This window comes from Lissotriton helveticus, chromosome 9, assembly GCF_964261635.1.
Source record: "Lissotriton helveticus chromosome 9, aLisHel1.1, whole genome shotgun sequence".
Classification (NCBI taxonomy): domain Eukaryota; kingdom Metazoa; phylum Chordata; class Amphibia; order Caudata; family Salamandridae; genus Lissotriton; species Lissotriton helveticus.
The window spans coordinates 599,106,741-599,127,150 of NC_136070.1; the positions used below are offsets into that span (position 1 = coordinate 599,106,741).

Genomic DNA, 20,410 nt, shown 5'->3' on the forward strand with positions numbered 1-20,410 from the left:
GAGTTGTGCTTGGCTGGTGGTGTGTGTGGAGTGGTACTTGGCTGTCTGTGCAAGGAGTTGTGCTTGGCTGTCGGTGTGCGCTGAGTGGTGTTTGGCTAGCTGTGTGCATGGTCTGGTGCTTGGATTGTGGTGTGGGTGGACTGGCGCTCGGCTGGCGGTGTGTGAGTAGTTATTTTCTGTTGGTCACTACACACACTGCTAGTTGAGTGACACTCCACGCAGTCCATCATTTTGTGTAGTTGCAGTGTCAGAAATGTGGACGTGTGAAAGTGATGGGCCCTTGAATGGCGCTGTTTGCTGGTGTGAGTGTTGAAATGTGATGGGTCAGCGGCTGGCGGTGTGAATGTTTTGTATGTGTCACACGTACGAAAGGTGTATGAATGGCCTGTAAAGAGGTTGGTGCCTTGACATGGCTTTACAGCTCACGAGCTGTGAGTCAGTGGTTCAGTTAATCATACTTTCAATTATACGCAGTGTATTTCATTTTTTGTGAAATTACTTGCGAATACAATTGTATGTACTGAATCATCACTCACCCTCGTGCCGAATCCAACCAGTATGTGAGTGTGCTTGCGGATTAGATGGCTGTGTAGTAATATTTGTTTTTTTTCTCTTTCTGCAGTAGGGTGTACCTTGTCCCTTATTGTGATTGTTGTAATGTGTTGCTTTTCCTTCCAGATGGTGTCAGTGGTCTGGTTTGTATCAGGTGTGAAAGGTGCGTGAATGGCCTGTAAAACGGTTGGTGCCTTGTCGTGGCTTTACAGCTCACAAGTTGCGAGTCACTGGTTCGGTTTTTATGCATTTATTTATTGACAGAGCATTTCATTTTTTTGAAATATCATGTTAATAACATTTTATGTACTGAACCATCACTCGCCCTCGTGCCAAATCCAACCTGTATGTGTGTGTCTTTGAGGAATAGATAGCCGTGCTTGAATCTTTGACTTTTGAGTAACTCAGTTATGGTGTATATTATAGCTATAAATAACTTTCTAAATTTAGATATTATTATTAAATCATGGTTGTATATGGTCATGTCTTTCTGGTGAATTCTATTGTTGTTTTTTGTCCACAATCTCTTGCAAACTTGAAATTGTCTGTCACAATTTTCATGCGATATTGTCCCCTGAATCGCACATTCTCCAATTGAAAACTTAATTCATTCAAAACAATTTGGTTTTGCAAGGGGGTTCCCATGAGTTTTTGGCCCGGGGCTTGGCGGGCATCTTTGGAAACTACCAAACCCAAACAGTTCTGAAAATGAGACACCCGGGGGAGTCCAGGGAGGTATGGCATGCGTGGGTCCCCCAATGTTTTCCTAAACAGAAATCCCTTCAAACCTTAAATTTAGGTTGAAAAAAACACTTTTTCATACATTTTTGGGTGGGATCTCCCTGCCGGCACAAATGTACTACCACACAGCGTTCCCCTTGATCTCCCGAGTAAAATGATACCTCACTTGTGTGGGTGGGCCAAAGCCCTGTGACTAAGTTTGGGGTGCTTAATTTGTCAACCCTATATACTAGATTTTTTTAAAATTCATTTTTAGCCTGTTCTGCTTTGGGGCACCCACACAAGTGAGGTATCATTTTACTCTTGAGAACAAGGGGAACGCTGGGTGGTAGGACATTTTGCTGGCACGGAGTTCCCACACAAAAAAGATTGGAAAAGTGTTTTTTTTACCTAATGTTAAGGTTTGCAAGGAATTCTGGGTAGGAATACATTGGGGGACCCACGCATGCCATACCTCCCTGGACTCCCCGGGTGTCTAGTTTTCAGAACTGTTTGGGTTTGGTAGTTTCCAAAGATGGCCGCCGAGCCCCGGGCCAAAAACTCAGGTGCCCCCCCCCAAAAATCAAGGTAGTTTTGCTATAGGGTACGATTTGGATCTTTTCCTGTTGCAGCCACTATGCCTAACCACGCAAGTGAGGTACCAATTTTTATCGGGAGACCTTGGGGAACGCTGGGTGGGTGGAAATTTGTTGATCCACGCAGATTCCAGAACTTTCCACCACAGAAATGTGAGGAAAATGTGTTTTTTTTGTCAAATTCATAGCTTTGCAAGGGATTCTGGGTAACAAAACCTGGTGGTAGGCAGTCGAGTCACCCCATCCTGAATTTCCCTGGGTGTCTAGTTTTCAAACATGTATAGGGTCTCTAGGTTTCCCTAGGTGCTGGCAGAACTAGGGCTCAAAAACAAAAGGTAGTCTCTTTGTCCAAAAATGGCAAGATTTCACTGGGAAATTGAGGTGCTACCACGTTGCGTTTTGCGCTGTTTCATGTCGCAGCCACTATGCCTACCCACGCAAGTGAGGTACCATTTTTTGTGGGAGACCTGGGGGAACGCTGGGTGGGTGGAAATTTGTTGATCCACGCAGATTCCAGCACTTTCCACCACAGAAATGTGAGGAAAATGTGTTTTTTTGTCAAATTCGTAGCTTTGCAAGGGATTCTGGGTAACAAAACTTGGTGGTAGGCAGTCGAGTCACCCCATCCTGAATTCCCCTGGGTGTCTAGTTTTCAAAAATGTATAGGTTTGCTAGGTTTCCCTAGGTGCTGGCAGAGCTAGGGCTCAAAAACAAAAGGTAGTCTCTTTGTCCAAAAATGGCAAGATTTCACTGGGAAATTGAGGTGCGACCACGTTGCGTTTTGCGCTGTTTCATGTCGCAGCCACTATGCCTACCCACGCAAGTGAGGTACCATTTTTTTCGGGAGACCTTGGGAAACGCTGGGTGGGTGGAAATTTGTTGATCCACGCAGATTCCAGAACTTTCCATGTGGTTCTGAAATTCTGAATTCATGTAATCGTTCTGGACTCGAGAATAAAAACTTCGTCGAAACATGACGAATTTGGTATCAAAAGACCGAGAATGACGGGCACATCATGTACATATATTTTCAGCATGTTCGAGTGACGATTTCACCTTGAAATCGTCATTTTTGTTCTAAACCCTTGGCTCCCATTTATGTGTTGCCCTTTACATAGGCCTTAATCCAGCTGAATTCAATTCAGCAAGGACACATACTCCTTAATCGACTTTTCCATGACCTATGCAAGTTGGAACCATTGCCCCAGGCCGAACTCGTTAGGTCAGTTCCCCTCCCAGTGGCCGAGCAAGATAGCATCAAGGCTCAACAAGCCATAAAACCATTTCAGCGCGCACACCTGCCGTATCTTGCTCACATCTGTCTCTACTCTTTTGCTTCACTTACTTTATGATGGGGAGGTGCCTGTTTTATTGGGGGTCCACCGATATCTGATGAAATATTGGGCCTTGCCGGGTGATTTGTTATGGGCAGCACGACGTGAAATATGTACATGTCATCATGACTCTGCTTTTCTTTTGTAACCAGTAACTGAAAATGACTATTCTGTATAAAGAGAGAAGCCTGACTTTGTAAATTCGAGCAGTCTCCTGAGAATATACTTCCCCGTGTGTTGTATTCTAGGACACTTGTTACCTTGGTTGCAGCCAATAAAATCGATCCTTGACTTCACCTAGAAGACTCTGAGTTTCTGTGGTCTAAATCAGGAAGAACTCGAGGTCTCTGGGTGTACCCTGACACCGCTGGGTTACCGGTTCTGTGCCGGTTCTTAAAAACCCAGTACCTCAGCTGGCGCCCAACGTTTGGGGCGATTCCAGTGGTACCAGCCCAGCCAGAGGTTCGTGAGGAGCTTCGTGTGAAAATTCCAGAGGACGGCCAACCACCTCATCGACCCCTGCATGTCGACGTGGTCCGAAGGTCTTTGCTGCGAGGTTCCCCGCTTCCCAACGGCTACAGAGGACTGCTGCCCTGGCTATCGCCCTGATTTGGACCCTTGAAGTTTGGTAGAGCGAAACACTAAGATGAGTCTTCTGGTGACGTCATCGATATCTCAGTTAAGTATAAGTGGAGCGTCTCCCAGTCCTTAGTTGGTCTTAGTCTTGGGTATCCTTTGGGATAATTTGTTGGTACTTGCAAGCACCAAAACCGAAGGACTCGTGTATTCACGAGAAATATCGTAATCGATAATCCTTTGAAGTTTGGAACTAGACTAGAGAGCGAAGATGCCTAGTCTTAGACTTGGAAATTTGTTTTGTCTTGGTTATAATAATAGGGACTCCCGATTGGAGGACTCAGGTCCGGTTCCTCCGGTTGGAACTCCAACTTACGAGCTATATGTGAAACATGGCGTAGGCCCCATCACCTACAACGAAGTGTGGATTAAATACACCAGGAAAGATGGTGTTTTAAAATGGCCCCAATATGGTAGCTTTGATACCGAAATCCTAGATAACCTTGAAGTTAAACTCTTTAAAAAGAAAGCCCGGCCGGCGATGTTTGACTCTTTCCGCTTATGGCGTAAAGAAGCCAAACAAAAAGAAATCAAATTAGCTAAGAAAAATAAAAGAGAAGAGGGACTTTCAGTAATGCAAGCTGCTATGCAGTTTAAAGACAATGTAGAAGAGCAGATGAGTGAACAGTTGCACAGGCAACGTAAAATGGCAATGGACAAATGCTATCCAGTTTTGCCGTCTCTTCAGCAAGAGGCAGCAAAAGAGCGTGAAAAAGACCCATTAATGTCACATTTACTAAACTCGCCACCCCCCTATGCACAAAATGCCACGGCACCCCCGCAACCTTTAGTTGCGCAAACTACGCCTCCTGTTACTCCACAGCACCCACCAGCTGTTCTTCAGCTGGCTCCTACTCCTTCGGTGCAGCCTTCTCCAGGCTCACCAACCACCTCTGCTTTACCTGTGCTTTCTACGATTTCGCCTAATGTACCTTCTACTTCTTCTAATCCTCCCTCTACGATTTTGCCTAGTGCTCCTTCTATTTCCCCTGATGCCTCTTCTGCTATTATCTCTGCCCCTGCCTTATCTCACCCCGTTTTTCCACCCGTTCTTCCTTCAGTTTCACCTTCCAGTCGGCAGAAAATGGCCAGCACTGTTACTAACCTTCTTTTACCTCTTTTCGGGTCGCCCACTACGACCCCTAACATGGGACGAAGACAGTTGCGAAGTCGACTGCCTGACTATCAAGAGAGAGACTCACTGAATAGTTTAGCACGGAAATGGGTCATGGACACTGCAAAATATGATGTAGAGTCTGTCATGGAAGTCTTCCATCAATGGGAAGCACCGACACAAAGATATGTTTTCGAACAGATGTGTGTTTTTCTTTGTGAGGATTTGAAAGACAATGATCTGGAAAGCAACCCGCAAGAGTTGTGTCGTGTACGGTTTAAATTTGGAGAAGGCATGATTGTAGGTGCTGATGTAGAGAAAGCGGTTGAAATATTGTTATCATATCTGAGTAAGGGGAGCAGTTCTGGGTCACAATCTGAGCCTGGTACATCTAGTAGGAAAAAGGCGCGACAATACCCTATGAGAGAAGTTCCCCCACAATGGAGAGAGGGTGACACGACTGCTGTCCCACCTATTCTGCCACATTTTCAGCGTGTATGGGTACATGTCCCATGGAAGCGAGCTGAAGTTTTAGCACTCAAACAGACATTACCTGATCCGCTTAAAAATCCTGCAGGGTATTACAAAGAGTTGTCGCAAACTGCTGGGTCATGTATAATGAATTTAGCCGATATCGATATGCTATTTGGGAATGTTGTTCCACAGCCTTTATGGGGTAAAATTCGTCATATAGATCATGATCAGGAATTAGGTGACTCATGGGCTAATATTGCCGCTGCAGACGCCCGGCAAGTTGGTGGTGCTAAGCCTGAGCCTTTGATAGCAGAACTCCCTGGTAAAATAGTAGATTACATGAAAACGATAATGCCTGCAATACGTGTAAATTGGGATAAGTTGTCTGCATGCAAGCAAAAGAAAGAAGAAACTGTGTCAGATTTCTTCACCAGGTTCGAAGAAACATTTGTCGACCACAGCGGTCAAGATATGGCCACAGAAGGTGGTCAGAGATTGTTTGTCGATAAATTCGTGCACAATCTGCTTCCAGAATTGTGTAAAAAGTTAAAGGATTCAGAAAGTTCTTGGGCAGTCTCATCTTCAGCCCAGATACTGGCTACTGCACAATATTACGAAAATAGAGACAAGGATGAGAAAGATAGAGTAGAAAAGAAAACTAAAGAACTGAAAACAAAGGTTTTGCTACAGCAAGCCTATCCGCCACGTGGTGGTGGTAATCAGAATAATGGTAGCCAGAATCACTACCAGAATAATTTCCAGCAGCCTCAACAGTATCAGAGGAACTCGCAAAGAGTCGAGTACACTCAGCCACGTGTCTCTGTAGGCCCCAACCAGTGTTCATATTGCAAAGAAGAGGGTCATTTCAAGTATAGTTGTCCTATTTTATTACAGCGTGCAAATGGTGCTTCTGGTGTAAGAGGTCGTGGTGTTCAGCAAGCGCCTAGAGGTAGAGGACGTGGAAACGTCCCCCAGAACGCACGTCCCCTTCCACCACAAAATTCTATGAATAGGTTCGATCAACAGAACAATGCATCGAATAGGACAGCTCAATACTATGTTGATGACTACTATACAGGAGATGAGTATTTGGAGGGTAATCATTGCTAGGACAGCCATAGGCAAAGAGAGGGAGTTGTTTCAGTTCCAGTAGATCAGAGTGGACCATACGTTGAGGTGATTACATCAGGTGTGTCAGAACCTTTTCTGTTGGATACTGGTGCTACAAAGAGTTCTATTATGCAGCCAAACTCCCTGGCGCACCTTTGTCTGGCGAAATGAACGTTTCTGTAGGTTTTTCTGGCGCCCCAGTTAGAAATCCAATTTCTGACCCTTTGTCCCTTTCTGTTGGTCCTTGTGAATTAGAAGCACCCCTCATTCTGACAACAGGTTGTGGTGAAAACTTGCTAGGATTGGATTTATTAAAAAGATTGTATGCGACTTTGTACTGTTCTCCTTCAGGAGTACAACTTACTTTAGGTAAGAAAGTGGTTTCTCCCATGTATTTGTCGAGGGATAAAATTCCAGCAGAATTGTCGCTTCTTCCAGATATTCTTTGGGCTACTGGTCCTAATGATGTGGGCCTTTTAGAAATGAATAAAATATGGAAAAAAGCCGCTGCACTCCAAGGTAAACACTTTAAGCGAGGTATTGAAGGTCCTCAGTTATATAGGTGCACAGGAAGTCACCTTCTAGGCCCAAAAGGTGCATACAAATATCCAAACAAAACGAGCCTTACAGGGGGTAAGGACTAATCCTGGGCACTCTGGTGGGCACCTAGGTGCGTTGTTGTGATTAATAATGTTCCAAACTCAATTGTCATACATGAAGATTTAGAGTTTATTTGAACAAGTCTTTCTCCATAATGGTGATTAGATTTAGCAGTTCAATACTTCCATAGTCATATTGCCGTCATATGACATATAATATAGATTTCAAAATTTTTGTACAGCAGTGCAATCAAATACTCCCCGATGCATTTCGTGCACAGATGCACTTCTTCAGGGGGAATCTAGAAAGTAAAAGGAAATCTATGTAGGACGCTACTACAGGGGCCTTTTAGAAATACCACCATATGTTGTAACATTGAAAGCCAATGTTCAAATGCCACGAATTCCACAATATAAGATATCTAGTGAGGGTGAAAAAGCTTTGCTAGCGATCGTTTACGAATTGATTAAAAAGGATGTGATTGAAGAAACACGAGGCAATGTTTGCAATAGTCCTGTTCTGCCTGTTTTAAAAAGAACTGACCCTTCTCAGCCACCTGTGTACAGATTCGTGATTGACCTTAGAGAGGTGAATAAGATAGTTGTGCCACAATTCCCAGTTGTCCCCGACATTACCACATTGTTAACTATGATTCCAGCCTCTGCCTACTGGTTTTCGGTGATTGACCTGAAGAATGCTTTCTTCAGTATCCCGATTGCTGAGGAGAGCAGGGACATTTTTTCCTTCAGTTTAGGAGGTCGCAGCTTCCGCTTTAAACGCGCTCCTCAGGGCTACTGTGAAAGTCCATCAATATACAGTCAAGCTCTAAAAACACAGCTTGATACGATTGTTTTACCTAAAGGTGCTACTCTTGTACAGTATGTGGATGATTTGCTCATTGCTGCAGATACTGAGGAAATTTGTAAAAAGGCCACGTTGTCATTATTGCGTCATCTATGTGATTTACATCACAAGGTGTCACTTTCCAAACTGCAATATTGCCGACAAGAAGTGACCTACCTAGGTCACCTCTTATCGAAGGAGGGAAGGAAACTGACGCCAGAAAGAATTCAGGCAATAGCGAAATTGAGTGTGCCAAGAACACAGAGAGAAGTACGTGCTTTTCTGGGCATTACTTCGTACTGTAGACAGTGGATTCCAAATTTTTCGTTATTGGCCAAACCCTTGGTGGCATTAACGTGTAAAAGTACACCCAATCCCATTCCTTGGTCTGAAGAATGTCAGAAAAGTTTTCTCGAATTGCGCACAGCATTATGTTCGGCTCCTGTGTTAGGTACCCCCAACTACAGTAAGCCTTTCACATTGTATGTCCACGAGAAAGAGGGCTGTGCATTGTCTGTGTTGACTCAGTTATTTGGAGGTAGGCAGCGCCCATGCGCCTATTTTTCGTCGACTTTGGATCTGGTAGCTAAAGCATTGCCAAGTTGTTTAAGAGCCACAGCAGCAGCAGCTGTTTCTATTCGACAGTCTGCTGGACTAGTAATGAATAATACACTAACCGTCATGGTCCCACATGCAGTAGACACGTTGTTAAATAGAACTAAGACACAGCACTTAACTAGTGCTCGGTTGTCAAGCTACGAATTAACGCTGTTAGCAAGTCATGTGCACATAAAAAGGTGCAGTACCTTAAATCTAGCTACGTTGTTGCCAATTGCAGAGGAATCAGATGCTTCAGAACAGCACAATTGTTTTCTCAGAACAGAGGAAGAGATAAAAGGGAGAGTAGATTTATCTGACACTCCTCTTGCTGAATGTGATGGTACATTATGGGTGGATGGTTCATGCTTCAAGCTCCCAAGTGGTAACGTGACTGCAGCATACGCTGTCACGACTTTGCACACAGTTGTTGAAACTGCACGAGTGCCACATGGTTCAGCCCAAGCAGCAGAACTAATTGCACTCACGAGAGCATGTGTGTTGTCTAAAGGAATGAAAGTGACTGTCTACACTGATAGTCAGTATGCGTTCGGAGTGGCTCACAGTTTTGGACGATTGTGGAGAGAACGTGGGTTCCTGACTTCGCATGGAGCTAAGATTCAGCATGGTCAGTTGGTGAATGAGCTTCTTGAATCACTGACCTTGCCTCTGCAAATGGCGATTGTGAAATGTAGTGCTCACAAGAAGGTGACTGATGATATTGGTCGTGGAAATGCATTTGCTGATGAGGTCGCGAAAGAGACGGCAAAGAATGTAATGAGCCGAATGTATGTTGCAGGCCCTGAAAGATGGACTGGTGATGTTGGAATATGTGAGGACACGATAGAGAGTGTGAAGTCCATCCAAGCTGAGGCCTCAGAGAAAGAGTGGAGCACGTGGAGAGAGAGTACAGGTAGAATGGATGCAAATGGTTGTTAGATTGAATTGACAGAGCATCAGAGATGGTTGTTACCCGATGCATATGTGCTTGCAGTGGTTACAATGGCTCATGGAATGGCTCATATCAGCGTGAAAGGGATTTGCGAGTTGTTGGCCCCAGTGTGGAAGAATTCAGGGATTCCCAAGTGTGCAGAGAATGTTGTCAAGAATTGCATGGTATGTCTGAAGCACAACCCTGGTAGGGGAACCCCAACTCCAGCTGGTCATTTTGCGCCTCCTACGTATCCGTTCGAGGTTTTGCAGCTAGATTTCATACACATGGAGAGGTGCAACAACTTAAAATACGTGCTCGTTGTTGTTTGTGCTTTCTCAAGATGGGTAGAAGCCTATCCCCTAAAAGACAATACTGCCTTGTCCACAGCAAAAGCCCTTGTAAAAGAGTACTTCCCCAGGTTTGGAATGCCTAGAATGATCTGGAGTGATAACGGGAGTGAATTTGTGGGACGAGTGATGAAGAATGTATGCGAAGGGCTAGGCATTAGGCAAAAGTTTCACGCTGCAAATCACCCCCAATCAGCTGGATTAGTAGAATGTTACAATGGCACGCTTAAACTTAAATTGGCCAAAATCCAAGCGAGCACAGGTCTTAAATGGCCTGACGCTCTACCCTTAGCTCTCCTATCCACCAGAATGACTGTGAATTCGCGAGTGAAACTCAGCCCTTATGAGATTGTCTTTGGCCGGCCAGCCAACATATGGGGAGTGCCTAGACCCACTAAGTTCAGCGAGCTAGAACACCCTATTTTGCTTGATTACCTGTATGAATTGACGGCTAAATTGCGTGTTTTGCATCAACAGGTACATGACTCCCTGCCTCCGGCCTCTGATACTCCAGGACACCCCATAAACCCTGGATCCTGGGTGTTGATAAAGAATTTCCAAAGGACTAAAAATGACCAGCCCAGGTGGACAGGACCATACCTCGTCCTTCTCTCTACCAGATCGGCAGTTCGAGTGGAAGGGAAGAAGGCCTGGATCCACGGGGTCCACTGTAAAAGGGTACCCTTACCTCTGCCCTATGACCAGTGGGTCCAGGAGGGTGTAGCTGACCCAGAACCTGATGCCGTGCCAAATACCGTCCCTTTTAATGATTTGCATGTAAAAGGAACTGACTCTGAACAAGAAAACGAAAACATTTTGCACAAGGCTGTGCCACCATCCAAGCGAGTGAACATTACAGAGCCTGACCTTTTGTTCCCGGATCAGACAATACCTGGGAAGCGACGGTATAATTTGAGACCGAGAAAAACGAACTAATAAATTCATTTCTTTTGCAATCCGAGACTAAGATCCATGGACAAATAAAAAGATATTTCTTTTTCCCCCCAACTACTATTTTTGAAAGTGCAGTTCTCCCATCTAAGAAACTTGCTTATTTTTGTTTTTCGAACCGCCATCCGGGTTCCGCTGCTAGGGCCGCGGTTGATAAAAGTCTTTGGGGTGCAGCTGACGACGTTAGGTCGGTAGTTCTGGTTGGTCCAAGGGAGTTGCCCTAGACTGACGGAAGCATCCCTTAGCAGAGGCAACCTCCCACCGCGGGCAGCACTTTAGAGAGGATGGAGTTTCCCGATGTGGAGAGACCTGCCAAACAAATGAACTTTAAGCACAGACTGTGTAACACGATGACAAAGAAAAGTTTTATAATATTGTGTATTTTTATGCTATTCAGCGTAATGATCTGTTTGATAAGTTATGTTTTATTCTCTTTTCGTGTAACATTTGCACCCACTGCATCACCCGTACCTCCTCCTACTGTTTCCTCTCATTCTTTCCACCCTCTGCCTGACCATGAATCCAATAGGAGATTGGAGTTCGTTAATAACTCCTTTGTTCAGTTATTACACCAGCACCAACTTGTAATGAACACGACTAACTGTTGGGTGTGCGGTCTTATGCCTCACACAACGGATAAGGGTATCCCTTATCTGGTCCTGCCATTTAGTCACAATGGTTCTGTATGGGCATATAGGACAATGTTCATATATGCACACAAAATCTACCCCCTACGTTCTGTAACAGACAATCCTAGGAAAAGTGCTCTAGTCAAGGGTATAGTCGACATGATTAAGGAAGGTATTTCTTATGAGACTATCCCTAGAGATGAGACACTAGTCTACATGGGATGGAACATGACTGGATATGGAGCTACTCTGAGTGAGAAACAGCAAGCTAAGAGATCGTCCCCGATTTGGATTGTACCCCATCAGGGCCATCTGTGTCTGCAAGGTAATGGCACGAATCCCAGGGCTCAGTTAGGGAAGAGTGTCTGTACTGAAATGTATATGTTTGGATCTCAGACTTCCCCTGCGTTTTTAGCAGCTAAGGGTACCTATTTCATCTGCCATGATAGAGCCTATACATGGTTTCCCTGACTTTTCGGGCTCCTGTTTTGTTTCCTTCCTGTTGCCCCCCACCTACACAGCAGCGGCAGACTACCACAGGACAAGGATAGTTAGAGGTGTCTTGAGTGAAGAGGACACTGCAGGTCAAGAATTTGGTGACTTTGCAATAGGTTTTCTGCCGTTCTGGGGATCCATGGCTAACAGCAGGAACATAAGGCAATTGACAAGGGTAGTTGAGTCCACCATGATTGAAACTGCTGGTGCCCTTAGTAACTTGACTGCTGAGCTCCAGTCGGATCGACTGATGACCCTTCAGAACAGGGCCGCTTTAGATGTCATACTTGCAGACCGAGGTGGGGTATGCAGATTGATCCAATCTAGTTGCTGTATTTTCATCCCTGATAACGCTCCAACAGTGTACCAGGCCATCTCCAAACTGCATAAGATTTCCGAATCTATTCATGTGGATAAAGGAGATTGGTCGCTAATGGGATGGTTCTGGGAACTGATATACGCCTGGGGATGGAAAATTCTAATGGTCATTGGGATGGTCTTAGCCATTCTTTTCCTGTTCTGTCTATGCATACAGTGTGCTCCTGCAATATGTGGCCTCTGTGTTACATCATGTGTAAGGAAGCCTGTGTCAAGAGATGAACTAAGTACTAGAATGATGTTACAGCAACATCTCAATGACTTTAGAAATATAGATCTGGACTCAGACTAACTTGAGGATAGATTAATTGCCTATGTAAGGGCAAAAGGAGGGTTTGTGGTTCTGAAATTCTGAATTCATGTAATCGTTCTGGACTCGAGAATAAGAACTTCGTCGAAACATGACGAATTTGGTATCAAAAGACCGAGAATGACGGGCACATCATGTAAATATATTTTCAGCATGTTCGAGTGACGATTTCACCTCGAAATCGTCATTTTTGTTCTAAACCCTTGGCTCCCATTTATGTGTTGCCCTTTACATAGGCCTTAATCCAGCTGAATTCAATTCAGCAAGGACACATACTCCTTAATCGACTTTTCCATGACCTATGCAAGTTGGAACCATTGCCCCAGGCCGAACTCGTTAGGTCAGTTCCCCTCCCAGTGGCCGAGCAAGATAGCATCAAGGCTCAACAAGCCATAAAACCATTTCAGCGCGCACACCTGCCGTATCTTGCTCACATCTGTCTCTACTCTTTTGCTTCACTTACTTTATGATGGGGAGGTGCCTGTTTTATTGGGGGTCCACCGATATCTGATGAAATGTTGGGCCTTGCCGGGTGATTTGTTATGGGCAGCATGACGTGAAATATGTACATGTCATCATGACTCTGCTTTTCTTTTGTAACCAGTAACTGAAAATGACATACTACGAATTCGAAGAATGTTTGTCTGAAGCTGAATATTCTGTATAAAGAGAGAAGCCTGACTTTGTAAATTCGAGCAGTCTCCTGAGAATATACTTCCCCGTGTGTTGTATTCTAGGACACTTGTTACCTTGGTTGCAGCCAATAAAATCGATCCTTGACTTCACCTAGAAGACTCTGAGTTTCTGTGGTCTAAATCAGGAAGAACTCGAGGTCTCTGGGTGTACCCTGACACCGCTGGGTTACCGGTTCTGTGCCGGTTCTTAAAAACCCAGTACCTCAGCCACCACAGAAATGTGAGGAAAATGTGTTTTTTTCGTCAAATTCATAGCTTTGCAAGGGATTCTGGGTAACAAAACCTGGTGGTAGGCAGTCAAGTCACCCCATCTTGAATTCCCCTGGGTGTCTAGTTTTCAAAAATGTATAGGTTCGCTAGGTTTCCCTAGGTGCTGGCAGAACTAGGGCTCCAAAACAAAAGGTAGTCTCTTTGTCCAAAAATGGCAAGATTTCACTGGGAAATGGAGGTGCGACCACGTTGCGTTTTGCGCTGTTTCATGTCGCAGCCACTATGCCTACCCACGCAAGTGAGGTACCATTTTTTTCGGGAGACCTGGGGGAACGCTGGGTGGGTGGAAATTTGTTGATCCACGCAGATTCCAGAACTTTCCACCACGGAAATGTGAGGAAAATTAGTTTTTTTTGGCATATTCTTAGCTTTGCAAGGGATTCTGGGTAACAAAACCTGGTGGTAGGCAGTCGAGCCACCCCATGCTGAATTCCCCTGGGTGTCTAGTTTTCAAAAATGTATAGGTTTGCTAGGTTTCCCTTGGTGCTGGCAGAGCTAGGGCTCAAAAACAAAAGGTAGTCTCTTTGTCCAAAAATGGCAAGATTTCACTGGGAAATTGAGGTGCGACCACGTTGCGTTCTGCGCTGTTTCATGTCGCAGCCACTATGCCTACCCACGCAAGTGAGGTACCATTTTTTCGGGAGACCTGGGGGAACGCTGGGTGGGTGGAAATTTGTTGATCCACGCAGATTCCAGAACTTTCCACCACAGAAATGTGAGAACATTTTGTTTTTTTTGGCATATTCTTAGCTTTGCAAGGGATTCTGGGTAACAAAACCTGGTGGTAGGCAGTCAAGTCACCCCATCCTGAATTCCCCTGGGTGTCTAGTTTTCAAAAATGTATAGGTTTGCTATGTTTCCCTAGGTGCCGGCAGAGCTAGGGTGCAAAAACTACAGGTAGGCACTTTGCCATAAAAGGGTCAATTTTTAACTGCAAAATTGAGGTGTGACCATGTTGCATTTTGCGCCGTTTCCTGTCGCAGGCACAAGGCCGACCCACACAAGTGAGGTACCGTTTTTATCAGGAGACTTAGGGTAATTCAGATTTGTAAATCAACTGTTATTATCAATTGAGTTTTCATGCATTTCTCCCTTCCCAATGAAAGACATTGTGTAAAAAAAAAATCTTTTAAAAAAATGACCAATAATTCTCATGCTAGTATGAGTATTCCCAATTTTGAAAATGTGCAATTATATACTGTTTCTAGACTCTATAATTTGTACCCAATATCAGAAATACATAGGTGTCTTCCATACCGATTTTTCCACATATACATTTTCCAAGATTAAGTGCTCTATTCCCAGTAAATAAAAAAAAATCATTGCAAGTTGCTGCTCGGTTTTTGGATCTGGGTTCGTCGGGTTCTTGGAGAAACTACAAGTCCTATATATCCCCACAACCAGGAAGATCTAACAAATGTAATGGTACATTGCTTTCCAAGAGCTGTCAAAATTACAAGAAGTTATAGGTGAAAACGTTGAGACAAAAGGCTGTTTTTTTCCAACAAATGTTCAATTATTCCAATATTTAACTGTTAGTTTATATAAAGAAACCTTAATGGATTTAGACAAATGACCCCTTTTTGAATTCAGAATTTTGTCTACTTTTCATAGCTTTCCAGGATCCCTTATTGCTTTCATACTCATTTCTACCATTAACTGGAAGGTGGTGAAAAGCTCTAAAAATAGCAAAAATAGGCTATGTCCCAGAAAAATGCCAAAACTGTGTGAAAAATGTCGGTTCTCTGACAAAAGACTGTCATTCCCTAAAAGCTGAGAAAATGGAGATTTCAGCCCCACAAACCCTTTTTTGATACCATTTGCAGGGAAAAACCCAGAGGCTTTCATTTGCAGCCCATTTTTCCCATTTTTGTGAAAAAAACAAAACTTTCACTATATTTTGGTTAATTTCTGGGACCCCCCCAAGGGAATCCACAAACCCTGGGTACCTTTAGAATCCACATGATGTTGGAAGACAAGGACGCAAAATTGGCGTGGATACCTTATGTGGTCAAAAAGTTACAGGGGCCTAAGCGCGCACTAACCCAAATCGCCAAAAAAAGGCTTAGCACAGGAGGGGAAAAGGCCTAGCAGCGAAGGGGTTAAGTAACTAAACTCTATGACTTCAGGAGCCAGATCGCTAAATTCAGTTCTTTGGGATTTGGATGTCTGATTTCTCCATGGTTCTGTGTGAGGAGACTGGAATTACGGTGTCGTTTTTGATGTGGAACTAGTGACAGCTCCAATAAGGTGGTGCACCATGGCTGGCGATCGTATGTGGGAGCTACCAGAATTAGTGTGAAAGATATTTGCCTGAGCTTCCAAACCACCCATGGAATGAGAGGGAGAGGCGGAAAAGTGTAGGCAAATATCCCTGAACATTTTATCCATAGTCCAATGTCCTTTGATTGCGGGTGTGGGTACCTGGAGCCGAAGGTTGGGCATTTAGCGTTTTTGGCTGTGGCGAATAGGTCTTTTTGTGGGAATCCCCACTGTTGGAGTATGGAAGGAGAACTTGGGGGTGAAGTTCCCACTCATAAATTTGTTGCCTTCTCCAGCTGAGGAGATTGGCAATTTGATTGCTTACTTTTGGGAGATGTTCTGCCAGAAGATAAACCCTGTGATGGATCGCCCAATTCCAATTGGCTTGAGAGAGCCGTGACAGTTGGAGAGATTCTTACCACCCCCCCCGTTTTTGTACATAGTACATTGCTGTCATGTTGTCCTTTCGGACTAGGGCAGTTTTGGCTATGAGATGAGTTTGAAAAGCTATTAGTGCTAGGAAGACAGTTATGAGTTCTAGATGGTTGATGTGGAGAGTTTTCTGCTTGAAGCTCCATATGCCTTGTATTGTGTAATCTTTTAGGTGAGGCCCTAACCTGTTAGAGATGCGTCTGCTATGAGCACGATCTGTGGAACAGAGTCGATGAAAGGCTGCCCTGCTGATAAGTTGTGTGGGTTCCACCCCTGCAGAGAGCGATGTGTACAGCCGTCTATCAACACTAGATTGGTTAACAGACTCTGTGATTGATTCCACTGACGTGCTAAGCACTCTTGTAGGGGGTGCATTTGAAGCCATGTGTGGGGTACAATTGCTATGCAAGACGCCATCATTCCCAGAAGTTGCTCTCTGGCGGACAATGGTTGGTTGGGCTGAAACAGTTGAATGGCAGCCTTAATATTGTGTATTCTGGCTACATTGGGAGAGGCTAGAGCCTTGACGTGTCTAGAGTGGCTCCTAGATAAGACTGCATCTGTGAGGGGTGCAGGTGAAACATTTGTGCATTGATGGTGAAGTCCAGTAGATGAAGTAGATCTATTGTGATCTGTGTGTGCTGCAGACAGTTTTGGTGAGTGCTGGCTTTGATGAGCGAGTCATCTAGGTAGGAGAAGATGAGAATTTGTTGTCTTCTGAGATGAGCAGCGACTACTGCCAGACATTTGGCAAAAACTCTGGGCGCTGTAGTTACTCTGAAGGGAAGTACCTTGAACTGGTAGTGCTTGCCTGTTATCACCAATCTCAGGTATTTGCTATGAGCTGGATGAATTGGAACCTGAAAATATGCATCTTTCAAATCTAGACAAGATATAAAGTCTGCTGTTTGTAAAAATGGGAGTACTTGTTGCAGTGTCACCATGTAAAAATGCTCTGACAGTATGTAATGGTTTAGCTCTATCTGATCTAGTACAGGTCTTAAGGAACCATCCTTTTTGTGGATGAGAAAGTACAGAGAGTAAACCCCTGAGCACTGGTACTGTTTTAGAACTGGCTCTATTGCTCCTTTTAGTAAAGGGGACTGGACCTCTTGTTTTAACAAGTGTATGTGTTCTGGAGATAACTTGTGATAGCGAGGTGAAATGTTTGGGGGATTGCTGGTAAGCTCCAGGCAATTGCCATGTTGGATAATTCCAAGCACCCATCTGTCTGATGTTATACACTGCCAAATGGGGAGGAATTGCCGAAGTCTTCCTCCGACAGGTGTGGTTTAACTGGGGGAAGCGTGGGCAAGTCACTGTTTGTTGGGGGAAGGAGAGTTACGGGTGTGTTACCCTTACTCCTACCCTTGAGATTGTTGCCTCTATAACCTCCTCAGAAAAAACCTCTGGAAGGAGAGGTCTGGTTGTTAACTTTGAAAGCTGAGGTATTTTGATCTGGGGATATGGTTTTTGACCCTCCTCTGTAGAAGGAGCGCTGAAAGGAACCTCTGTTGTATACCGTCTCTAGTGCTCCCATAGATATAGCGACTTCAGTGTCCTTTTTCATCTTTTCTAACGCCTGGTCAACTTTAGGTCCAAATAGGTGTTCTTTATCAAATGGTGTTGTAAGGATGGATTGTTGGACCTCAGGTTTAAAATCTGAAATTCTTAACCAAGCATGTTTCCTGAGCAGGATCCTGGTGTTAATCTCTCTAGCTGCGGTGCCTCCGGCATCTAGAGCACAACAAATAGAGTAATTAGAAATGAGCTTACCCTCATTCACTAAGACCTGAGCTTTAGCCTTATGCTCATCTGGGAGATATTGGAGCAATTGTTCCTTTTCATCCCAGTGAGCTCAGTCATATCTAGCTAAAAGTCCTTGGGTATTCGCAATGCGCCATTGATTTGCTGCCTGAGCGGCTACACGCTTGCCAGAAGTGTCAGTTAGTTTGGACTCTTTGTCTGGCAGCGGAGCATCCCCCGATGTTTGAGAATTTTCTCTTTTATGATACGACTAGGGAATCTAATGGCACTTCCCTTTGATAAAAATGGGGTCTGTAGGAGAGGCCTTATATTTTTTTGTCCACTCTAGGTGTTAAGATGCAGGCTCTGACTGGATCTTGAAAAATCTCATCAGCATGTTGCATCACGCCCTTAAGCATTGGAAGTGATTGTGATGACCTGTGTGTAGTTGCCAATGTCTCAAACAAAAAATCTTCTTCTAGTGATTCTTTGTGGAGCTCCATCCATGGTAATTTACAGCCCTGGCAAGGAGTTCCTGGTGTGATGCATTGTCGTCTGGAGGAGATAGTTTGGCTGGGTAAAGGTCTGGATCTGTATCACCTGGGGTATCAAGTGTGTAATCTGTCCATGGGTCTGTTGGAATATTCATCCCCCCATCATCTGCATCATCATTGGTATGATGAGATTGAGGAGAATCTTGAGGTGTAAATTGCAAAGGATTCTGAGGTGGTGACGGAGGTGCTGGAGGTGGAGGGGATGGTATATGAAAGGGACTTGTAGCTACAGACTCTTTCTTCAAGGGGATTTTGTAAGTGTCCTCTTCTTGAAGCATGTGTTTTTGAGGTGGCTTTATGTGAATATGGCCAGTGTCAGGGTTAATATGCAACTACTTTTGCTTCGGATCGGGTGGAGTAGTAACCATTTTCGGATCCGAATGGGTCTTTTTGTGTTTCAGCGACCAAGTTTTCAGTACCGACGTAGGCTGGCCTTTCGGCACAGAAGATTTCGTCTCTGACGGCTGCTTGGTTTTCGGAGCAGAAGATTTCGTCCCAAGCCGGACTTGTGCTTGGAACCAGAGGCATTTGGCTCCAAGGAGGACTTTTGGCGACTCAGTGCCGAGCCGGAAGGCTTGAGTGGTAGTTTCGGTGCTGAGCCGGAAGACGGGGCGTCGGAAATGTCATCTCGGTGCCGACCTTGGCCAGGGGACAGAGGTGGTGCCAAAGCCTTGTGTTTTTTGGCAGTTTGTAGGGGCAAGGGTCTTCGGTACTCATGTCACCTTGTCCCTGCGGCAGTTCTACCACGTCGAGGTCTATCTCGAACTCAGAGTCTGAGTCTTGTTTGGAAAAGGCTTCCTCTTTCTCTGCCGCTGGTGCCTCGATATCTTCTTGGCCACAGTTTTCACCAAACATGTCCGGCCTGTCTTCGATGCTTTGACGCTGCATCTCACGACGTCGAGCCCGACGATCGCAAAGAGTCTTTTACGATCGGAACGATCTGCAAGCGTCGCAGTCTTCTTCCTTGTGCTCCAGAGACAAGCACAAATTGCACACCTTGTGTGAGTCAGTGCGCAGATACTTTGCGCGACACTGAGGACAGAATTTAAACGGAGTCTGATCCATCGATGGAGAGCTGACCGGGAGCGGTTAGACCTCGAAGGCCGTCCAGGAAGTTTTTCGATCGAAAGTTGAATCTGATGTAGAAACGATACGCAGAGAAGTGGGAAATGCGTACGGAAACAATACCGTCAAGGGTAGAGAGGTTTGTGCGTCGATGGGAACCTGAAGAACGGTTTCGAACAGGAGTGCAGCAATACACGTCCGAACCCGATGACGTAAAAAAAACAATGGAGTCAATGACCATGCACACTATCACCGAAATGAGGGGTTACCTTACCCCGTGACTATGAAAGACTTCTTCGAAGAAAAAAACTTGCAACACTAGATGGCAGGAGTATGCAAAGCATGTGCATCTACAGCACACATGCCATGAACACATTATTTCAAAATGTTAAAAGTGCAATTTATTGCTCTTAGAATGTAATTCTTCATCTTCTTCACAAGGAATAAATATCAAATGTTAATACTGTGTTCTTCAAAAGCTGGAGCTTTTGTTAATAGTTCCGAGTAACTTACCGCAGCATCGTTTCTTGCTTTTTTTCGATTTCTGCATCTTCTTCTTCTCGCACTGCTAGAAACTGTTTGTTTAGTTCTTTGCTTTCACTTGCGAGCTTCTCATTCAAAAAATCCGCTTTCTCTATGTTTACCTTCACCTAAACAGGAAAAACATTGTGTTTAATCTACTAATCTGTCACCATATAATTGTGCTTTGGGGGACGGGCATTAGCAGTCTTGGGAGCTACAGCATGCACTCAATGGGCCAGATTTA

At 44.6% G+C, this 20,410-nt stretch overlaps 1 protein-coding gene across 1 annotated transcript in view; it reads right to left on the reverse strand.

Moving 5' to 3' along the window:
* Positions 1 to 20,410, reverse strand: part of CCDC175 (coiled-coil domain containing 175) — a 414,158-nt gene that overhangs the window by 133,108 nt on the left and 260,640 nt on the right. The window contains exon 9 of the mRNA XM_078660614.1: positions 20,158 to 20,294. Within this exon, the coding sequence (XP_078516740.1) occupies positions 20,158 to 20,294 (137 nt within the window). The remainder of the gene's footprint in view (positions 1 to 20,157; positions 20,295 to 20,410) is intronic.